We start from the raw sequence: 20,204 nt of genomic DNA, 5'->3' as shown, positions 1-20,204 counted from the left end.
TTTTTTTTTTTTTTCCCTTCGCCGCAAGCTTGGGTATAGGTAGGTGCACGTAAGAAGAGGAAAATCTTCAGAATGCGATGAAACTGCGCATCAGATGTCGCTTGGAATCTGTGTTTGATGACAGGATCGAAAAAAAACCCCCCAAGTTGAAAAGTTTCATGGACATCCATACCTACATGTATGGATGTATCTACTTATGTAAGTAAGAAAGTACATATTTTCTCAAAAGGTCGATATCCCGTCCCTTCTTCTCGCTCTCTCTTATGTTTTATTTTTTTTATTTTCTTTTATTTTCTTTTCTCTTGACATTCTTTTGAATACTTGGTTAAACGATTGATGATAAATATAAGATGAACGTGAGAATTAAATTTATAATCTTCAAAGAATTTTTCTTCTCGTTAACTTCCGGGGAAAGGGAATCCTTGTTAAAACATTCGATATCGCATTTGCTTCACACCATCTTTTTTAAATCAATTGATATTTGAACGATGCAGAAACAAGAGTCCGATAATCATTGATATGGCAGCGTCATAGCAAAGGCGAGTAAAAGCAAGAAATAAATAAATATCTTTACAATATCATATATACGGCATAAATTTAATTTGTTCAGGTACCTAACCTTAGTTTTTACTCAAGAAAAATTAATTGAATAACCCCCCCCCAAAAAAAGGGGGGGACGAAAACATTAGTGGGCATGTATGTACTTGATGCATTCCTTTTACATATTTCGACTACCAAGTACTTGATGTATCTGAATCGCACGATACTGCGTCTTTATTGTTCAAAGCCTGTATGTAAGTCAGTAAGTAAGTAAAGTAAAGTAAAAGTATCTGTACGTAGGAGTCAACAAGAAAGAACGAGAAAAAAAAATTATACAAGGTTGGCCCCTAAGCCTGATTGGTTCTGGGACGGGAAGTGGTACTTCCTTTTCCTTCTTCTAGAGAATTGCTTGCAGCGGGATGAGAATTACTGATCTTGAAGGGAAAAAGAAGAACAAGAAAAAGTAAATAACCAGTAGTTAGTATGAAGCTAGGAAAGTATGTAAAAAAGGGAAAGGGAAAAAAAAAAGTTGGGATAAAAAAAACATCTAACGGCCGGTTCCACAAGGCAAACGAGGATGAGAAAAGAAGCTGATACGTCAGTAGTTAAGTTTTAACCACCAGAGAAGAAAAAAAGGATCCGTAAGTTTTACAGTGGGAAAAAAAAAAAAAAAAAAAAAAAAAAAAAAAAGGGAAGTTCGCGCTCGGGACGGGTTGAATGGAATTCTCGCTCGCCGGAAATGGCTATTCGTACGTCGATGTTCGTCGAACCGTCGATTTCAAGATTGGGGCAGTGTTGAAGTGGTAATGGCGTAGGTTAGCGGGTTGAGTTTTATGGATCATGGGGGCCGGCGTTGAGTATGTATGTGCATACATTGTACGGTGGGAAAGCCTCATATCTGCATACAGACTCACTCGCATAGTTTGGGGAAACGGATGCAAAAGAGGCGTTTTTCTTTGGGGTATTTTTGCTTCGCACACAAACGGTACTGTGAGTATCCACTGTAAAAGGCACCACCATGTATGTATGCGTAAGTAAGTAAGTACATAGGTAGTAAGTAAGCTATGGTATGTACGGTATGGTATGTAGGTACAAGTTGCTTTTTCCCCCGCTTCCTTTCTTTTCCATTGTCTGCGTCGTCGCTTCCATATCCCTCCTGGGTAGGTGAGGCAGATAATAAAAAAATGGTCCCAGATAAACGTGATCACAATCTCAGAACCGAAAGGCCGGCTGGACAGGTCAGGCGATAACATAGGAAAGCTATAACGGTACCGAGATACTGATCAGCAGTGCAGACATGAGGTCCAGTACCTCGCAGCTAGAAACCCACCCTTCATTCATTCGTTCTTTCTTTTCTTGCGCGCCTAGACCACAATATGTGTATCACCTGTGTGTGGGCCGGGACTAGTTACTATATGTATGGATTTTATTGTTATTCTACATGGCAATTCGTGATCGAATCATCTCTGAGATGTGGTCTTTCTTCTGTACACGGGTTTTATGGTTTCCCTCCGACGAAAATAGTAATCTCAACAGGTTAGTTTAGCTTGATAGACAAGGACAAGGTGGGGACAGCAGCAAGAAAGAAAAGAAAAAAAGGAAGTCTATCTTGTCCAAAGTCTGACAAGGCTGGAGAAGAAAGCGATCTCAAGTGAGGAATCTAAAGAACTTGGCTCTTTTTTAGCTAAGTCCAGCAAGGAAGTAAGCAAGAATTAGACGATGAAGATCATAGACCGGTTGGGGAATAAGAAGTGTTATTTGCTGGGAAAGCTTGGAAAAGGCTCAAAGTTTCAATGCACTACGACGAGGGAAAAGGGAAATAAAGCCCATTCGCATTCGCAGGTCGGGGTAGTATGTGTGTGTGTGTGCGTGGTGCGGTGCGGTGTATGCAACGGACTTGCATCACCACCCCGGGAGAGACTAGTGTGGAGGGGTGGTTTGTGATAGTGGAGGGTTAGTTCAAGCAGTGATTAGAAAGAGAGAAAGAGAGCTAAGTATCCGTCGATGCTTTGCCGAAACCAAGACCGAACGAGCGAGAGAATTTCAAGGACAGGGCGCGAAGGCTGCTTTGGAAGCTGCACATGCCGGCTCCGAGGGTGTCCAGTCGAGTCGAGGAAACTACCTGGGCCAGAAGTAGAGGGGTTGAAGGGAAGGAAGAAGAAAAATTTCGTTGAATGTAACCGCCTCGACCTGTATGTAGTCACATCTACCAATAACGACCTAGGACATGACATCGGAGAGCAAGTGGGGCTGGGGAGGATTCTCATGCTGATGTTCACGGAAGGCAGGTCTCACAATCAGAAAGAAAAGAAAAATCAAGCTAGCTAGACTAGGGATTCTGGGATCGATTGTGAAAGGAAAGAAGAGATTTTTTTGGTGGTGGTGAAGCCGTGGGTAATGCTGGGCCTGGTTCGGTACTTGTGAGGTATGTACCGGTATACCGCATCCGCATCCTTCCAGGTTTCTGCCGTCCAGCTCAGACGAGAATACATGTACAAGTACTATTCACAGAGTAACTTTTCTGGATTGGATTTGGATTGGATCCCAACGAATGAACGGAGGAAACAGACCGTCCGATAGATTATTGTTCGCGGTTTAGTCTGGATTTTTTTTTTGTGAGTAGACTAATAGATGTGTGTAGGGCAAGACAAGACAGGACAAGACACATATGCACACACGATGTGATCAATTGAATTTTTCTTTTAGTCTGATTATGATATAAAAATTTATAATATAAAAAAAGAATTTAGGGACGAAGCTAGTGGACGATAGTTGGCTAGCCAGACGATATCATAATCGTACCGTATCATATCTGACAGAATAGACTAGCGATATCTCCGTATACGAGGATTCGTGCTTGATTATAATTCCGATGATAACTATAATTATGAGAAACAAGATCTAGTCTAACTCTTCCCGACAACCCAGCTAGTTAGTTCTGATAAGTGGGAATTCAATTCGAAGTAAGGATATGCTTAATTATAACAGCAAAATCAGCAGCTTCTGAGTTGAGCACGGAACGTTAACGCAGCCGGACTGATCGACCTGCCAAATTACTGCCCGCAGGCTGATCCATCGCCAATCAGGTCCAGCCAGACAACACATATCCCGGCTCTGCAGCTGTTTTGGACCAGCCCGTCCTGTACAGCGCGGGCTAAATCCAACGTCCTCTCTTCGGCTCTCTTCCCTTCTTCATTCCTCCATCTTGTCCTGTCTTGTCCTGTCTTGTCCTGTCCTATCCTGCCCTGCCCTGTCCTGTTCCAAGAGCAAGAGTTAGAGCAAGAGCACGAGTACGAGCAAAGAGTAAAGAGCGAAAAACGAGAACGAGAACAAAGAACAAGAGCCAGAATCCCCTCCCCTTCCTCTGCCCCCTTCCCCTTCCCCTTCCCCCTTCCCTTTCACCCCTCCGATAACCCATACACGGCCGGGGAACATCAACCGGGTCTAGCTTTTTGAATAAGGGAGCTGGGAAAGGACCTGGACTGGACCTGGCTTGCTTGGACTGACCGACACGGACGACGAGTCCCAGACACCTTACAAGGGGGGGATATTTATTAGCTTCGGCCATTTTTCTTTCGTCAGGCTTGTTCGAACCAGGGCAGCAAGAACGGCCGACGACGACACACTCTCACGTTCTCCCAAATACTCACTCACACATGCTCTCTTCTTCTTCCTCTTCTTCTCTTTCTTATTCCTTTTATTCATACTCATGTTCATGTTCATGTTCTTCTTATGTTGAATGTTGAATGTTAACGTCCATGCAATAACGTTTCTCCACTCAAGTATATCTACTTATTTCTTCACCAGAGATATCCCTCGTTATTCGTTATTACCATTGATATTTACCTATTATATCCCTTCCGTTACATATTTGATTTTATACAGCTCCCATTACACATACTTACATACCGACATACATACACAAATACATACATTCAGACATACTTCTTGTTTTCCCCTCTATTTGTTACTACCTTTATTCCTACGACCTTTATTCTATTACGGTTAAGATATTCAAATATATATTCTGTATATGACATACATCTGCTGAACATCCTTCTTTCCTTATTATATTATTTTCTTTTTTTTCCCTCTCTCTTCTCTCGTTTCTTTTTTCATATTCTCCCCCCCCCTTCCCTCGTTGCTTTTTTCTCTTCCCTTCCCTCTTGAAACGCAAGATATCGTGGGTTCTTGTATCGGGGAGGTGACTATATAGCCCTATTATAATACTGATGGTACCGGTGGTAATTACACGGCCTGCAGTACTAAATCGCCAGGGACAGAACGGGAACCATCCTCAACCGCTGTCAAAACTCTGATATTCCTTTCCCTTGGCTTGAACCAATATCGATATATATATATATATAAGTATCAGTGTATATTTATATATATATATACACACGTACATATCATATCAAAGTTCACGGACTTGCTATATCGAATCAACGGGCGCTATAACCTGAGGTTTGGAATATAGGGCGAAGATCTCCCGGCCACGCCCAGTCAAGTACAGTCTACATACCTGTACGTACTATACTATACTATACTCTACACAATCCTCAACCATAACCACAACTAAACCACAACAAGCCGCCAACCGCCAACCATTATCGGCACCACCTGCACTGCACTGAATGTGTACCTGCACACAGCACAGCACTCCACCGACAACATTAATTAACAGCAGCAGCACCACCACCACGGCCACCACAACAACCACCACCACACCACCACCATCATTATTATCATCATCATCATCATAACCATAACCGCCATCATCATTAACATCACCTTTCATAAACATCAAACATCATTAATACAATATCATTATTATCCTTACCATCAACATCAACATCAATATAGATATCATTTATCAATAGTATCATTCCCATCACCATTCCCGTCACCTTCGTTCATATTTTCATCCGGATTATATCGACTGCTTCTTCTGACTAAGCCTTTTCTCCTCTCCTCTCTCGTCCTCTTATCCTTCTCTCTTGTTTGATGATATATGCTTCGCTTCCGCTTTGGTCCTATCCGGTATTTCTCCTCTAAGGTAAGGATTGCCAACCCACCTCTGCTTCCCACCCGCCTGCCTGCCTGCCTGCTTGCTTGCTTGATTCTCTCCCTCCTGCCCGCTTGCCTGCCCGTCTGCCTGTCTGCCTGTCTGCCACCATTATACGTCAACAGTATAAAATACTTAAATAAGTATATCCTGCTGCACTTCAATACATCTTTGCCCGTACCTTTTCTGCATCCGCCAGAATGGTGCACCCACCCACCCGTTGAAACATCCTGTCCATCATCCATGCGCACATCTTCATTCCACACACGTCTTAGCCTCCAACCGCACGCAACACACTGCCAGTTCCTCATTGAGCCTTCAGCGTACGTGCCTGTGCCATCCCGCTCTGAGCTCTGTTACCACCACCACTTGATAACTCGAGCATCACCCTCCTTCCCGGGTTAACTTTCCCTCAAGCTCTCCCACACCCCCATCATCATCTACCCCCATACATAAATACATACCCACCTCCATTCGTTCGTTCATTCGTATCTTATATATATCCTCGGATACCCAGAGGAAAGAAAGAAAAAAGAGAGAGAACAAAACAGTCAAAAAGAAAAAAAGACCGTAACTGCTCTGCACAACACTGTAATTCTTTTTCCCTTTCTATCAGCCACCACAACCTCCACTAGCACTACACTACCTCCAACAGCCCTACTCACATCACCACCTGACGTATCCTTCCCCCCACTCCCAAATTCCAAATCCCGACTGCGTGTTCCCTTTAGTTGTGTTCCACAGCATCGTTGGCCTCGAGATTTCGATCGTCTTCCGTCCGTTTGAATGATTGGCTTATTCTCTGTTGATCAGCCGCTAGCTTCTTCTACCCTGACGCTCGTTACTTGATTCTCATCCCTCTCTAATACCATTCGCTAGCTCTTCCAAGGGCCTCCCCGAATCTCTACATCTGATCCGCTTCCTCTTGTTGGTATCGTTGTTTTAGTTTTATCCTTCTCTCTCCGACAATATGGATATCAAGAGTCTTCTCAACCCCTCCGCCAAGGGGGCCATCAATCCTCCTCCTCAACCCCATGATATCGTCGAAGAGGACCCTATACGGTCGACCAAATCTTCTTCAACGTCTTCCAAGGTTTCCCGGCATCATGCAACTCCTAGAAGTCAAAATGATGACCATGCCAGGTACCACAAGTATGCAACTGTTGGTAGCTCAAGTGCAGGGTCCATGACGGCTAGAAGTTCCATATCCAGCCTCTCCAGCTTTCAGTCCTCCAATAGTCTCACCAGCTTGACGACATCCTCAAGTGCTGGTTCCATATCCAAGGGTTCACTAGGTAGCCCAATCCATGAATCCCTAGGACGTCCCAAGCCGGATTTCAGGATACCAATTTATGCCTTTGATATAACCCAGAACAGTGCCCGGCTTCCCCCTCGTGGTCTATACACACCAAGCGAGTCTGATTATAGCCCTTCAACAACAGCCATGACCCAGTATTTCCCCTCACACCCAGACGTAACACAAGACCGGATTGCGAGGGAAGAAATACCTGGCTCCAACCTGACAACATTGGCTGCTCTGGCGACCTGCCAAGATTTCAAGAGGAACACGCTGGAGTCCGATTATTTTGATGCTAGATACTCCTATGGACCCCAACATTCGCCGTATGAGGGAACACCCACTCGTTCCTACGTTACCCAAATACGTCAGCGGACGGATCTCATTCCCAAGCAGGTGAATGGCTTTGGTCATATCTCCACGCAGGACGTCTATGCCATGAGCAAACTCCAGCTCTCCGGAACCCCCAGCACCTTGTCACCAACGAGTACCATCGGCCCGTCCGGCTCAACAACTTCTATTGTCATGGATCTCTTTTCCGCCCCAAAATGCTCCTACGTCGAAGACTGTAACACAGGATCTCCCCTGCGCAAAGTGGTATCCCATATCTTTGGAAGAAATAAGCTATCGACTAGACAGATCCCTAAGAATATTTGGGTTTACTATTGTCGAAAGCACTACCAGAGATCTCGGTATCGTGATCCTAAGGGATTCGCAAAACTCCAATGTGAATTGGTCAGAAGACAAGTTGAGAGGTTGAATACCTGGGGGGGTGTTGAGGATTGGGTCATCAAGGTTCGCAGAAGGGAGGAGCTTCGCATATCGAAGGAAAACAAGACCGCTGCTCCATACAGCCCCGATGCCTCGGATGACTTTGAAGACGAATACGGCAGACGAGACTCAGTCCAAGGGTCGTCTGATATTCATTGGATATCATTGATGACTGGAAACGGGAAATCTGTTGACGATGTTCGTTTTCTGCTAGGTCGTGTAGAGGCTGAGATTATCGACCGCGGTGGCATCTTCCCCGACGTCGAAATCTTACCTAACGTTCGACCTTCCGCCATCTCTGGTGACATGAACTCCATCTCTGGGGTTGGGATGGGCGAAATTGAAGGCCTAGGGCCTGTTGATCCTGCGAAACCCAAGAAGTCAAGAGGGTCTCTACTAGATGTCTTTAGCTCACCTCGAAAGCTGCCATCCCGAAAATCATTAGAAGAAGCGATGGTGGTTACTGGATCTACAGTCGCTGCTCAGGCCAAGCTTCAGAAGTCTAGCAGACCATCCTTTATCCAAGAATATTCCCCGCCTTCCTTGGATGACGAAGATTCCCCATCTCCAACGAGGCCTAAACGCAAGGCTAGCAAACCACTTCCGATTACGGTTCTCTCCCCTCAAGAAACCTCTTATCCTGAGGCCTGCCCTAACTACGGCTATTCACAAATGCCTGCTCTCCGAGAAGCCGATTCTACGGCTGAGACTGAGAAGATGTTGCTCAAGTATCGATCTAAGCGTCCTCGCCCTGGTGTCGGTGGCTTTCCAGACTACCAGGACCACTGGGATGAATTCCCCTCTCCAGTGTCGACTCGTCGTCATTCTCTCGAACTCGAAAGCGACATGCCGTCCCTCCCTCTCCTAGCAGAGAGGTTGGAGGAGCAGCTCCGTTCCCCATCGATGGAAGATCCTACGCTTGGTGGCTTGCCATTCGAACCCGCTAAGGCGACAGGAGAGGCTTTCTGTTCTTTTGAACAAAAGGATCTTAAGATCGTTCTTGTCACGCCACCTCCATCTGCTTGTGGTGACTATAGCCGCGGCGCTACCGAGACTCTCGAGACTACGGACGGCGAATTCTCTCAACTTGGCGTCACGCAGGCGCAGCCATTGCTCGCCATCGACCCAGAATCAGCACGTACTGTTCTTGCTGTTGAGGTGCCACAGCACGTCCGTGACTTCGTCATGGGGAGCTGGAGCCGAAAGCGCGCAGTTCGGATGAAGAACCTCTTTGGTGATCAAATTGCCAGACCAACAGAATCTCGTTTGTTAGGATACCGTCCTTCCCGGCGAAGGGGAAGCCCTCCCGGAAAAAGCCCTCTCACGAGAAGAGTCGGCGGCCAGGCGCAAGACTACGTCGAGCTTGCTAAGGAGAGCGTCCGCTCAGGTGTACGACAACTGCGTACGAGTTTTGCTCTTCAAAGCGAGCCGATGGAAGAGTCGGTGCCTCAGCCATCTAATAGGAAGTCCTTTTCACTCCTCTCAAAACCTAATCCGAATTACACTCCTACCACCCCTACATCCTCTAGTAAGAGGCGACACAGAGCTTCTTCTGCCGGACCAGCTGGTAGAAGCTCGTCCTCTAACATGTCGATGCGACGGACCATGACTACTACCCCGGCCAAGGGCGCTCAGGAACAAAGCCGCACCTGGGCTAGGAGTACGTCTGGTACCCGTTTGATTTAATATACGGGCGATATCTGGGACATATATCCCCGCTGCTATATATACATTATTATATCATAGTCTGATTTTCAAGTTTGGGCGGTACTTTGAATATCTTACCTCTCTGCGATTTTTACTTTTGCGGTCTCTTGTTGGAAGCGTTGCTCTTTACTTTTCTTCTCTCTCATATTTCCCTCATCTATTTCCTTACTCTCTTATCTTATGGTCGGGATGAAATCGCTTTTTTTTTTTCCTTTTTCTTTTTTTTAGGCTCTGGGCGACTCACACGGGACTGGCGGCAAAGGTGGTTTCGGATCATTTTCCTTGGGAATACTTTACCGGATCAAATGGCGCAAAATTCGTCCACGCCTTTCAGCGCATCGGCCTTCGACGGAAAACCGGATTTCTTTTTTAACTCTCTATATAACTGCTATATTCTATCTGACGACGCATGTTTTGAAGCGGAAAGCGCCAACAGCAACCACCGAACACTACTTATTCAATGATAATTTAACGAATCTCAGCTACTATATCCAAAAATATTACTTGTTACGAAAAAAACATCTCGTTTCGACAAAATTTCTTTTCAAAAAGAAAAAAGTCCTTTCACTACAACGTCCAAGCTACCAAAATAACACTAGGAAAGTTTTTCAAAAGAGAAAAAATTAACCAATCTTTTTTTTTTCCTTTGATGTTATAACAAAAAGACCAACCGGCTCGCGCCTGTTCGAATTCTTTTTTTGCTCCTTACTATCTTCTTATTTTTATTATGGGAATAGGTGTACAGAAGATGTTATACTATTTTCTTCTACGTCTTTAGTTTTTATTTACAGAAAAGTTTCACGGAGAGGATTTAAGGCGAATTGTGATGTGGTGTTTTATTCCCTAGCTTTTCTACTATTTTCTTTTGATGATCGAATGATTCTAATCTTTTTACACACGCTCGTTGATATAACCAAAAGCTCTTTTTTTTTCACTCAAAAAGAAGACATAAAAAAATACTTACAGCTCGCTACTCTTGTTTCTATCTTTATTCTTACTATCGTTGAAGAAGAAAAGTCTTTTACTTATTTATCTATTTATTTTTTGATTTTGAAGTGGTTATCGTATGCTTTGTACCTGCGTGCATGCATGTTGTTTCCTGATTTAAATATTTGTGGGATGCGTATAAATATTCACGGCTCAATTGTATCATCTCTCTCTCACACACTCTCTGAATTCAAGATATGGAGGTTTTATGCAAAGTTACTGTTTTTTTGCTCTCCCTCGTTATTGTAACCTGTGTATGAAGTCATTTCTTTGATGTTATTTTACGAACGGAGGGCATATTTGCATTTAGCCTCTTTATTTTTTTTTATTCTAGCTGTTCGTGTGTGATCAATTGAGCCGTTGAGTCTTTTTCCCCCCTCCTTTTTGCGAATAAGTCTCTTTTTTAAACAAAAGTTTCGTGATATATATTGTTCTTTTGCCTTCTTATTCTGTTGATTCTTTCTTCATTTGCAAGCTGTGGTCGGTTGTCTCATTTGGAGGTATCCCAGAGATGGCTGGTCTACGAAGCTAGTATTCGTGCAAGGGTATAAGGGCTGGTGTGCGTTATGAGCCTCATATGTGGCTTTGTGTGACGCTGGCTTGATATACTTTTGTGTACTATCGATCACTGTTTTTGGCTACCGGCCTACGGACTGTAGCTCGCGCTTGAAGGATGGTCTTTTGTTTGGAAAGCTTAATATATTCTTGCTTGTTTGTGTCTTTTTTTTCGACGAGTTTCTTTTTCATATACTTTGTTTTTTTGTTGAAAGGTCTTTTGGTAATTGGAGCGAAATATTTCCTATACTGTTTCTTTTTTTTTAAATAATGTTTTTGAAGTTTTTGTTTATACCGCTTTAGTCTGCAAGTCGACTGATAATGTTTTTTGAGGATGGGAGAAGAAAGAAGGGGGTTGGGAGAGAAAGAGAGAAAAAGTTGATCGATGTCGAAGCATTCGTCTAGTGAAAGAGATTTGTGGTTTCTTCTGTTAGATTTCTGCATTCGTTTTTTTTTCACACACTTTTTTTTCTTTCGTTAATTGATTCCGGTTAGTTTCAAGCTCTTGATTAGCTTTGTAATATCATGAGCGTCGTCGTCGAGCGAGCGGTTGAGCGGTAACTTCCATCTTTTTTTTTTCTCTCTCTCGTTTTTTTGTTATTTGGTTTTTATGCGCTTTGTTTTGTTGATTTGAAAGGTTAAGTATAGTTTTTTTTCTTTCTTTCTCTTTTGCGAGTGCTTTTTTGATTGATGTTTTCTTTTTTTCTTTTATAAATATATCTTCGGGGAGTGTATGATTGATAGTTCGTGGTAATTATCTTTGCAGGTGTGTGTGTATGTTTCTATATGAAGATGAGAGGTTGAATGTAGTTAAATAAGTACATATATATTTTAAGTACTTTCAATGGTTTTAGCTGGTGGTACAAATGAAATGAAACTCTTACTCTTCTTATACTGATATTTAGTTGTATATGTGAAGGATGACAGTTTTGATCGAATATTAGTAGTGGAGTATTTAGGTATAGTAGATTAGGTAGATAGAAGAGGACTTGTAAGTACAGATATGAAGGGAGGTATGATTTGGTGGTGGGTTTATATGACAATTAGTTGGGATTATTAGGTATCTACCCTATCTTTCTGATCGATATCACTACCCTTCGTTCCAATAGTACCCTTCAATTCGGGATTAATAACGAAGAAAAAGAAAAAGAAGAAGGCCTATTATAAAAGACAGAATAAAATCCATCCGTTCCCCCCCAAAAAAAAGCGAAAGCAATAAACAAAAAAAATTATAAGTAATCAAGTAAATCAATCAACCCCTTCCAAACCATCCACCAGCCTTCTTCGCCCCTTCCTGAATCTTCCTATCAGCCTCATCGATCTTCTGCTGAACTTCCGCCTGTGCCTTTTTTCTCTCGGCATCGATCTTTGCGGTTGCTTCTTCGAATTTTTGTTTACTAAGTTCTGAAGCTGAGGTTGCGGAGGATTTGAGGTGGTTGAAGGTTTCGGTTGCGGAGTCGCGGGCTTTGGCTGTGTCCTCTTTTTTTTTATGTAAGGGTTAGTATTTTTTTATTTTATTTTATTTATTTTTCGGCTAGAAGGGGGATAGGAAGGGGAGAAGTACGTTCGAATTGGGATTGGGCGGATTTAACGTCGCCGCCGGAGGAGGTGTAGTAGTAGTATCCGCCGCCGAGGGCTGTGGCGGTTGCGAGGAGGAGGGGGAGGCTGTTTGTGGGTTATGGTTTGTTAGTGATTAATTGATGAGATGTAGAAGGTATTATAGATGAGTATGGTTATGATAGTGATAACTTGGATGATTTTGATATATTGTAATAGATGCGAAGGTTAAATTTGGGGGGTTTGGTTGTCGTCAATGGGGGTATTCGGGGGGTGTTTTGATACAACACGAAGAGTGACGGAATAGGTTTGTGGTATTTTTTGGGGGGAAGGGAGGGATACTTACTTTGACTTCTTTGCTGCCATTTTGTTTGATTGATTCGTTTTATGTTCCCAAAAAAAGAGACGATTTTTGGTTGGTTTGTAGATGGGACGTGGTGTTTTTTGTATGTGTATAGATGGTGGAAAAGGTAGAAGTAGAAGTAGAAGAAGAAGAAGAAGGAAGAGGTTGGTGGTAGATCTTCTCGTTTTTTAATTTTTTTTTGGATTTGGATTTGAATTTATTTCGCGCAGGATTTTAATGGCATGTGGTTTTATTGATTGGGTTATGATGTTAACTTATATTTTTGTGGAGGAGGGGGAAACTGGGGGGAACGATAATGACGTAGTTGTTACCGGATCAACAACATTCTTGCGACTGGATGCATGGGTCGGTTGGTCGGTCGGGTGGTTACCGATGTACGTATGATGGCGTTAACGGGTTTTTTGGTGGGGAATGGGGTAAGCGAGGGGGTATTTGGTAGGTTTTGGAGGGGTTATATTTAATTGTATATTATATAAGGTGGCTCTTTGTGTATTTGGGGATATTGGGGTGGTGATTTGTTACTATGTAGTTTTGGGTGGTAGTTATATTTTATGCGGAATATAGTATTTTCTCCCGGTACTGGCTATAGATTGAATTATACTGATCCAATTGATTTAATAGTAAATACTCTTGGTGAATATTATATTATGGAATCTTTACGGAAATAGATGTTTTTCTCGGTGTGAAAGAGATACATTCCATTCAGCCACATTTGAATATATGGGTAAATCACAGAAATTCTGGTAGGCTGTTCTGGATTACTTTTTTTGAGGCGGACTAACATTCCATAACGTGGGTGGTGAGATGGCTGGTGAGCGTGATTGGGGACTCGTTTTTGCATGAAGTATGTATGCGTGTCTGATATTGGTATTTTGGTAGTTCAGATAGATATATCCCGGTTGTGGGCTGGTGTTTACTGTGGTGATATATACTTCTCGGGGCTTATGTTCGGGATTACACTATGTTGACCGTGGGGGTTGAACGGGGATGGTTCTAGCTGATGGAGCTCGTGGTTTGGAGGTATATGCAATAGGTCCAATATTATAGGTGATATTCCGCTAGTTTTAGTGGTGGGATTGGTTTTGCGGGGATTGACGGTTGGGTTCCTAAGGTGCTCTGCGCTGGGATAAAATATACTTTCTTTCGAAACCTTATTTCTACTTCAAGTGTTTGGTTTGTTAAAAGTGTTATTCATGGACATTTGGGTTTGACAAATATCTTCTTATGGAATTGTAAGTCGACCAGAAAGATTTGCTGTATGATGGTTCGTTAATGATTTAGTGGTCTGTAGACAGGTGCTGTAATAGCGTTCTGTTTACTCTCTTCCCATGTCCTGCGTAAAAATAAATGATTCTACTGAAAATAAAGCGGTGGACCGAGCTCTATAAGAGTTACTGACTTCACTCTAGCTAGCTGTGAGGCCGTAACAGCCTGTAGTATATAGTTCTCATTGGAGAATTATTGGGATAGTGGCATGCTCTTGTTGGAGCCGTATCATTTTCATGGGCTATATCTAAGTAAGTATCCAGGACAAGGTGATAAATGGTCTAAAAGTATTTAACCGTATAAATAGGTAGATTCTGTAGATAATGATTGGTATCTTTTACAAGAACGTGTATATACTTAAGTCCCTATGTCGGTGTCTTTGACGGGCGCCATGAAGTCGTTTGGGTTAGTCTTGTTCCAATTATTCAATCATCCTGCCAAATTTGTGAGTACCATAGAGTGAAGCTGTAGTATTATTAGGGTTTGAGGGGATTGGAATAGATGTAGCTCTTATATATCTTTCGAATTTTGGAAAATTGGGGCTGTGGGTTCTGCCTTGTACTAGACATAGCTTAGTGGGGACTGTAATAGATATTATAGGAGTATCGTAGCGCAATTTGTTGAAGTAAAGGATGATAAGCGACTGAAGTTTCACTAGTAGCATTTGAAATCAATGTAGCAGTATCAATTCACAGCAAAGTAACTCAGTACAGGCTTTGAGATTCTGTAACATGGTGCTGATTAAGTGAGTATCAGACTCGATCCTCAAAAGAAAACCGCGTTGAATAGTGCAAAATACAACAGAAGAGTCACCAAACGTTGCAGTTTTGGTGTTGTCGCCTCGACAAGGGTTCGCCCGTGTTGAGGAACCATGCTCGGTTGCTCATCAGGCTAACCGAAACTAAAAAAAAAGTTCGAATTGCTCACAGAAACTCTCTCTCTTCCCGCCAACTTTCCTTCCATCGACAGGAAAATGAACAGCTCTTACCAACCGTTATCATCATCGCGAACAATTACCATCACATCGACAGCACGGTGACCTCACGATACTCCTACCGGTGGCAGCTGTCCCACCTGACACCCACCTTCTTGATACTCAATTGAACCCAAAGACTAAAGTCATATCATCATCATCAGCAACTATCGATTCGATACCCATCCACAATGGCTCTCCAAGCCGCCCCCACCAAGCGCGGCTCCCGCAAGGAGCAAGTAGTCTCCAACGTCCCCAAACGTATCAAAGAAGTCAAATTCGGTATTCTCTCAACCCAAGATATGGTAAAACAAGCGGTAATCGAAGTCTCCACCGATCGACTATTCAACGAAACGGGCCGTCAACCCACCGAAAATGGTGTTCTGGACCCGCGCATGGGTATCTCGAATAAAACCGACACGTGTAAAACCTGCGGCGAGAATCTACAGGCTTGCAATGGACATTTCGGACACGTTAAATTGGCCTTACCGGCTTTTCATATTGGGTATTTTAAACATATTATTTCTGTGCTGCAGAATATATGTAAAGAGTGTTCGGCCATATTGTTGGATAGTTCGATGAGGAGATCTTATTTGAAGGAGATTAGGAAACCTGGAATAGATAATCTGCGAAGAGTGCAGATTTGCAAGAAGATTAATGAGCAGTGTAGGAAGACTAAGGCATGTTTTGTGTGTGGCGCTATCAACGGGACAGTGAAGAAAGTTGGTCCGTTGAAGGTTATACACGACAAATTCAGGGCATTTAATTCCTCGAATGCGGCGTCGAAAGTTCCGCCGGAGGCAAAGGTTATCTTCGATAAATCATTTATGGAGGCGAAGAAAACGAACCAGGATTTAGATAAACATATTCGAAAAGCCATGGACGATTTGAATCCCCTCAAGGTGTTGAATCTGTTCAAGAAGGTCTCGCCGGCAGATTGTGAGCTGCTGGGTATGGATCCAGGTCAAGGGCGGCCTGAAATGTTCCTGTGGCAGTACATGCCCGCGCCGCCAGTTTGCATTCGACCCTCAGTTAGTCAGGAGGATGCGAGTAACGAAGACGACTTGACGGTTAAACTTGCCCAGATCACAGAAACCAGCGCCCTTATCCGGGCGGGTCTATTAAAGGGAATACCGATACAAACGCTTATGGAACAGTGGGAATGGATGCAGTTACAAATTGCGCAATACGTCAACAGCGATCTACCCGGTGTACAGTTGCAAGGAACGAAACCGATCCGAGGTATCTGCCAGCGGTTGAAGGGTAAACAGGGTCGATTCAGAGGAAATTTGTCGGGAAAGCGTGTGGATTTCTCAGGTCGTACTGTCATTTCTCCGGATCCAAATCTGAGTATTGAACAGGTTGCTGTTCCTATGCTCGTTGCGAAGAATCTGACGTACCCAGAGCGGGTTACGGATTACAATCGGGGAAAGCTACAGGAACTTGTGAGGAATGGAGTTGATAAATATCCTGGTGCGAACTTTGTTGTCAAGAAAGATCTGCAGTATAAAACGTATGTACTGTCCTATTTCATATCATTATCGGATTTAACTAATGCCTTAATAGGTGGCTCAAGTTCGGCAATCGTGACAAGACTGCACAAGAACTTGCAATTGGCGACATAGTTGAACGTCACTTGGAAGACGGCGACGTAGTCCTCTTCAACCGACAACCTTCCCTGCACAAACTCTCTATTCTTAGTCATTATGTCAAAGTACGGCCTTGGAAGACTTTTCGGTTGAACGAATGTGTTTGCAATCCTTACAATGCCGATTTCGACGGTGACGAAATGAACTTGCATGTTCCACAGACTGAAGAAGCAAGAACAGAAGCTATCAATTTGATGGGTGTCAAGAACAATTTGTGTACACCCCGTAACGGCGAACCGATTATTGCTGCTATCCAGGATTTCATTACCGCTGCCTACCTACTATCCAACAAGGACAACTTCTTTGACAGGAAATCATTCGCAACACTGTGCATGTTCATGGTTAATGGCAATGAACAAATTGACCTTCCACCGCCTGCTGTTATCAAGCCGGAGGCTATGTGGACCGGAAAACAGCTGTTCAGCGTTTTGATTAAGCCGAATAAGAAGAGCAAGGTTGTGTTGAATTTGGACGCGAAGTGTCGTGACTTCAAGGCTGTGCCGGGGATGGCGCCCGATTTATGTCCGAATGATGGATGGTTGGTTATTAGAGGGTCCGAAGTTATGTGTGGTTTAATGGATAAATCTACCGTTGGGTCCGGAAAGAAGAGCTCGGTCTTCTACGTTATTCTCAGAGATTATGGGGCGGACGAGGCAGTTGCTGCCATGAACAGATTGGCAAAACTCTGTGCTCGATGGCTTGGAAATCGTGGGTTCTCGATCGGTATCAATGATGTTTCTCCCGGACAAAAACTGCAGGATTTGAAGCAAATGCACGTTATGGCGGCGTATAAGGAGTGCGACAATCTCATTGATGATTTCAGACTCGGACGGTTAGAAAAGGCCGCCGGTTGCGACGAGGAAACGACGCTTGAAAACAAAATCTCCGGCGTGCTCAGCAAGGTCCGTGACAAGGTCGGAGATATTTGTATGAGCGAACTGAGCAGGATGAATTCACCGCTTATCATGGCCAACTCCGGATCCAAAGGTTCTAAAATTAACGTCTCGCAGATGGTGGCCTGTGTCGGACAGCAGATTATTAGCGGAAAGCGTGTGCCCAACGGTTTCCAAGACCGATCTTTACCACATTTCCAAAAGAACTCTAAGGAGCCGCCGTCGAAGGGTTTCGTGAGAAACAGTTTCTTTTCCGGGTTAACGCCTACGGAGTTTTTGTTCCACGCTATCTCTGGTCGTGAAGGTTTGGTTGATACGGCTGTCAAGACTGCCGAGACGGGTTATATGTCTCGACGTTTGATGAAGAGTTTGGAAGATTTGAGTGCGCAGTACGATCATACTGTCAGGAATTCGAGCGCAGGTGTGGTCCAGTTTCAATACGGAGGAGATAACCTGGATCCCGTGGATATGGAGGGTGATGCGAAACCTGTCAACTTGGTCAGAACGTATAACCATGCTGAAAATTTGACATGGGATAACAACGATCCTAGCCTGCTGCCGTACGAGATTATAGCAATGTGCAGGGAACTCTTGGATTTCGATGAGCTTGAGGCTATGTTGGCAAGGTTGGGACCTACAGATGAGATCGACAGTAAAGTTGCCTTCAGGCAATCGCTGTACCATTTTGTGAAGGAGAGGGCGGTGGAGTGTGCAAGGATCCGCGAGAGGGTTGGATTGATGGCATGCTTGGAACCGGTGGATAGTGATGAATATGATATGGGGTATATCGATAGTTTGAATGGTAGGTGTTCCATAGTCTCCGTTGCTATGAAGCTTTTGAGAAACTAATAGGTGTGTATAGCTACGGCGAAAGCAATTGTCGATCGTGTCCACAAGATTTCTGCGCGAACGCTCCGCGAGTTTATATCGCAATGTATGACGAAGTACTCACGTTCCAAAGTAGAACCTGGTACTGCCGTCGGCGCAGTTGGAGCCCAGTCTATCGGTGAACCGGGAACCCAGATGACGTTGAAAACTTTCCATTTCGCAGGTGTCGCTTCCATGAACGTTACTTTGGGTGTACCCCGTATCAAGGAAATTATCAATGCCTCGAAATCTATCAGTACGCCGATTATTAAATGCGAGTTGGTGAATAAATCGGATATTCGCAGTGCGAGATACGTCAAGGGAAGAATTGAGAAGACATATTTGGAGGATATCATCTTTTATATTGAAGATGTTTGTTCACCGGATGACAGTTACATCTCTATTAAGATTGATGAGGCAACGATCGATAAACTGGGACTGGAGTTGACGATTGAAGATATTATGACGGCAATAACGAGGGCTCCCAAGTTGAAGATCGATAAGAGCCAGTTGAAGGTTACCGGGTCGAGGATAAGAATTTATGTTTATGAGCTGTCGGAGAGGGAGATGAAGAGGAGTAAAGAGGATTTGAGCGTTCATCAACGGATACAAGCTTTGAAACGGGTTTTACCACGAGTGGTGGTTAAAGGGTACCCCGAGGCTACTAGAGCCGTTATTTCGACTGATGAATCTAGCGGGAATAATACACTTTGTGTGGAAGGTTACGGATTACGACAATGCATGAATACGGATGGTGTAGTCGGCACGAAGACCAAAACGAACAGTGTCATGGAAATGAGAACCGTTCTAGGAATCGAAGCCGCGAGGTTTACGATCATTGACGAAATTAGTTTTACAATGAGAGAACACGGTATGGACGTCGATCCGCGACACATTCAACTCCTTGGGGATGTGATGACATACAAAGGAGAAGTTCTTGGAATCACAAGATTCGGTCTTGCGAAGATGAGAGATTCGGTTTTACAACTGGCTAGTTTTGAAAAGACTACGGATCATTTGTTCGATGCTGCTTTTCATACTAAGAAGGATAAGATCGAAGGTGTTAGTGAGTGTATTATTCTGGGACAGAGTATGGGGATCGGAACCGGTGCCTTTCAGGTGGTTAGACGGTTGGGGATGGATGCGGCGGATTTGAAACCTAAACGGTGTTTGTTCGAGGAAGGGTTCAGGAGGGGGGTTAGGATGAGGGTTGGGGCTACTTAGTTGCATGTGTATATACCATATACTAAGTACTAATTACTAAGGATTATCAAAGATTTATCGATCCTAGTTGTGAAATGGCTTGTAGGATCACAGCTGAAGGAAGGTATTAATATAGTCATCCTCATTCTCAATATTATAAGCTTCAAGTCAAATTATGGACAGGTCTTGATCGATTGTGAAGAAGAGGAGATAGATCATGTAAAACGGTATTTTAATTCATCACCTCCCAAAAAATACCAAATCGACATCGAAATTTGGTAGGCGGTAGAAATAAATACATATATCCCCCACTAATATGAAAAATAGGTAAAAAGAAAAGACGACCCCGCGCGCTGTTGACAAAAAATGCGAAATAAACATAGAAGGTAAGGTAATGTGGGGGGGGTAAAAAAGTAAAATACACAAAACGATCGCTCCCTAAAAAATAATCTCCCCTGTGCAAAATAGCTAGCCTGTTAAAAAAGGGTGGCGAAAAAGTGAGGGGGGAGA

At 43.6% G+C, this 20,204-nt stretch overlaps 3 protein-coding genes across 3 annotated transcripts; 2 read left to right on the top strand and 1 right to left on the bottom strand.

The window, feature by feature from the left end:
- Positions 1 to 6,575: 6,575 nt before the first annotated feature.
- On the top strand, positions 6,576 to 9,359 carry AOL_s00075g97 (uncharacterized protein; the record flags this gene model as incomplete). Its single annotated transcript, XM_011122408.1, has 1 exon — positions 6,576 to 9,359. The coding sequence occupies one exon, from the start codon at positions 6,576 to 6,578 to the stop codon at positions 9,357 to 9,359; it is 2,784 nt and encodes a 927-aa protein (XP_011120710.1).
- A 2,815-nt stretch (positions 9,360 to 12,174) lies between these two features.
- On the bottom strand, positions 12,175 to 12,845 carry AOL_s00075g96 (uncharacterized protein; the record flags this gene model as incomplete). The annotated part of the gene is made up of 3 exons (XM_011122407.1): positions 12,175 to 12,401; positions 12,487 to 12,587; positions 12,826 to 12,845. 3 exons carry the CDS (start codon positions 12,843 to 12,845, stop codon positions 12,175 to 12,177), a joined length of 348 nt encoding a protein of 115 aa, XP_011120709.1.
- Positions 12,846 to 15,273: 2,428 nt separating this feature from the next.
- AOL_s00075g95 (uncharacterized protein) lies at positions 15,274 to 19,715 on the top strand (the record flags this gene model as incomplete). Its single annotated transcript, XM_011122406.1, has 3 exons — positions 15,274 to 16,595; positions 16,649 to 18,426; positions 18,487 to 19,715. 3 exons carry the CDS (start codon positions 15,274 to 15,276, stop codon positions 19,713 to 19,715), a joined length of 4,329 nt encoding a protein of 1,442 aa, XP_011120708.1.
- Positions 19,716 to 20,204: the final 489 nt, after the last annotated feature.

Source organism: Orbilia oligospora (genome assembly GCF_000225545.1).
Source record: "Orbilia oligospora ATCC 24927 unplaced genomic scaffold scaffold00075, whole genome shotgun sequence".
In the NCBI taxonomy this organism is placed as follows: Eukaryota; Fungi; Ascomycota; class Orbiliomycetes; order Orbiliales; family Orbiliaceae; genus Orbilia; species Orbilia oligospora.
The sequence above is the reverse complement of the archived record's forward strand: the minus strand, read 5'-3'. Positions and strand labels throughout refer to the sequence as shown.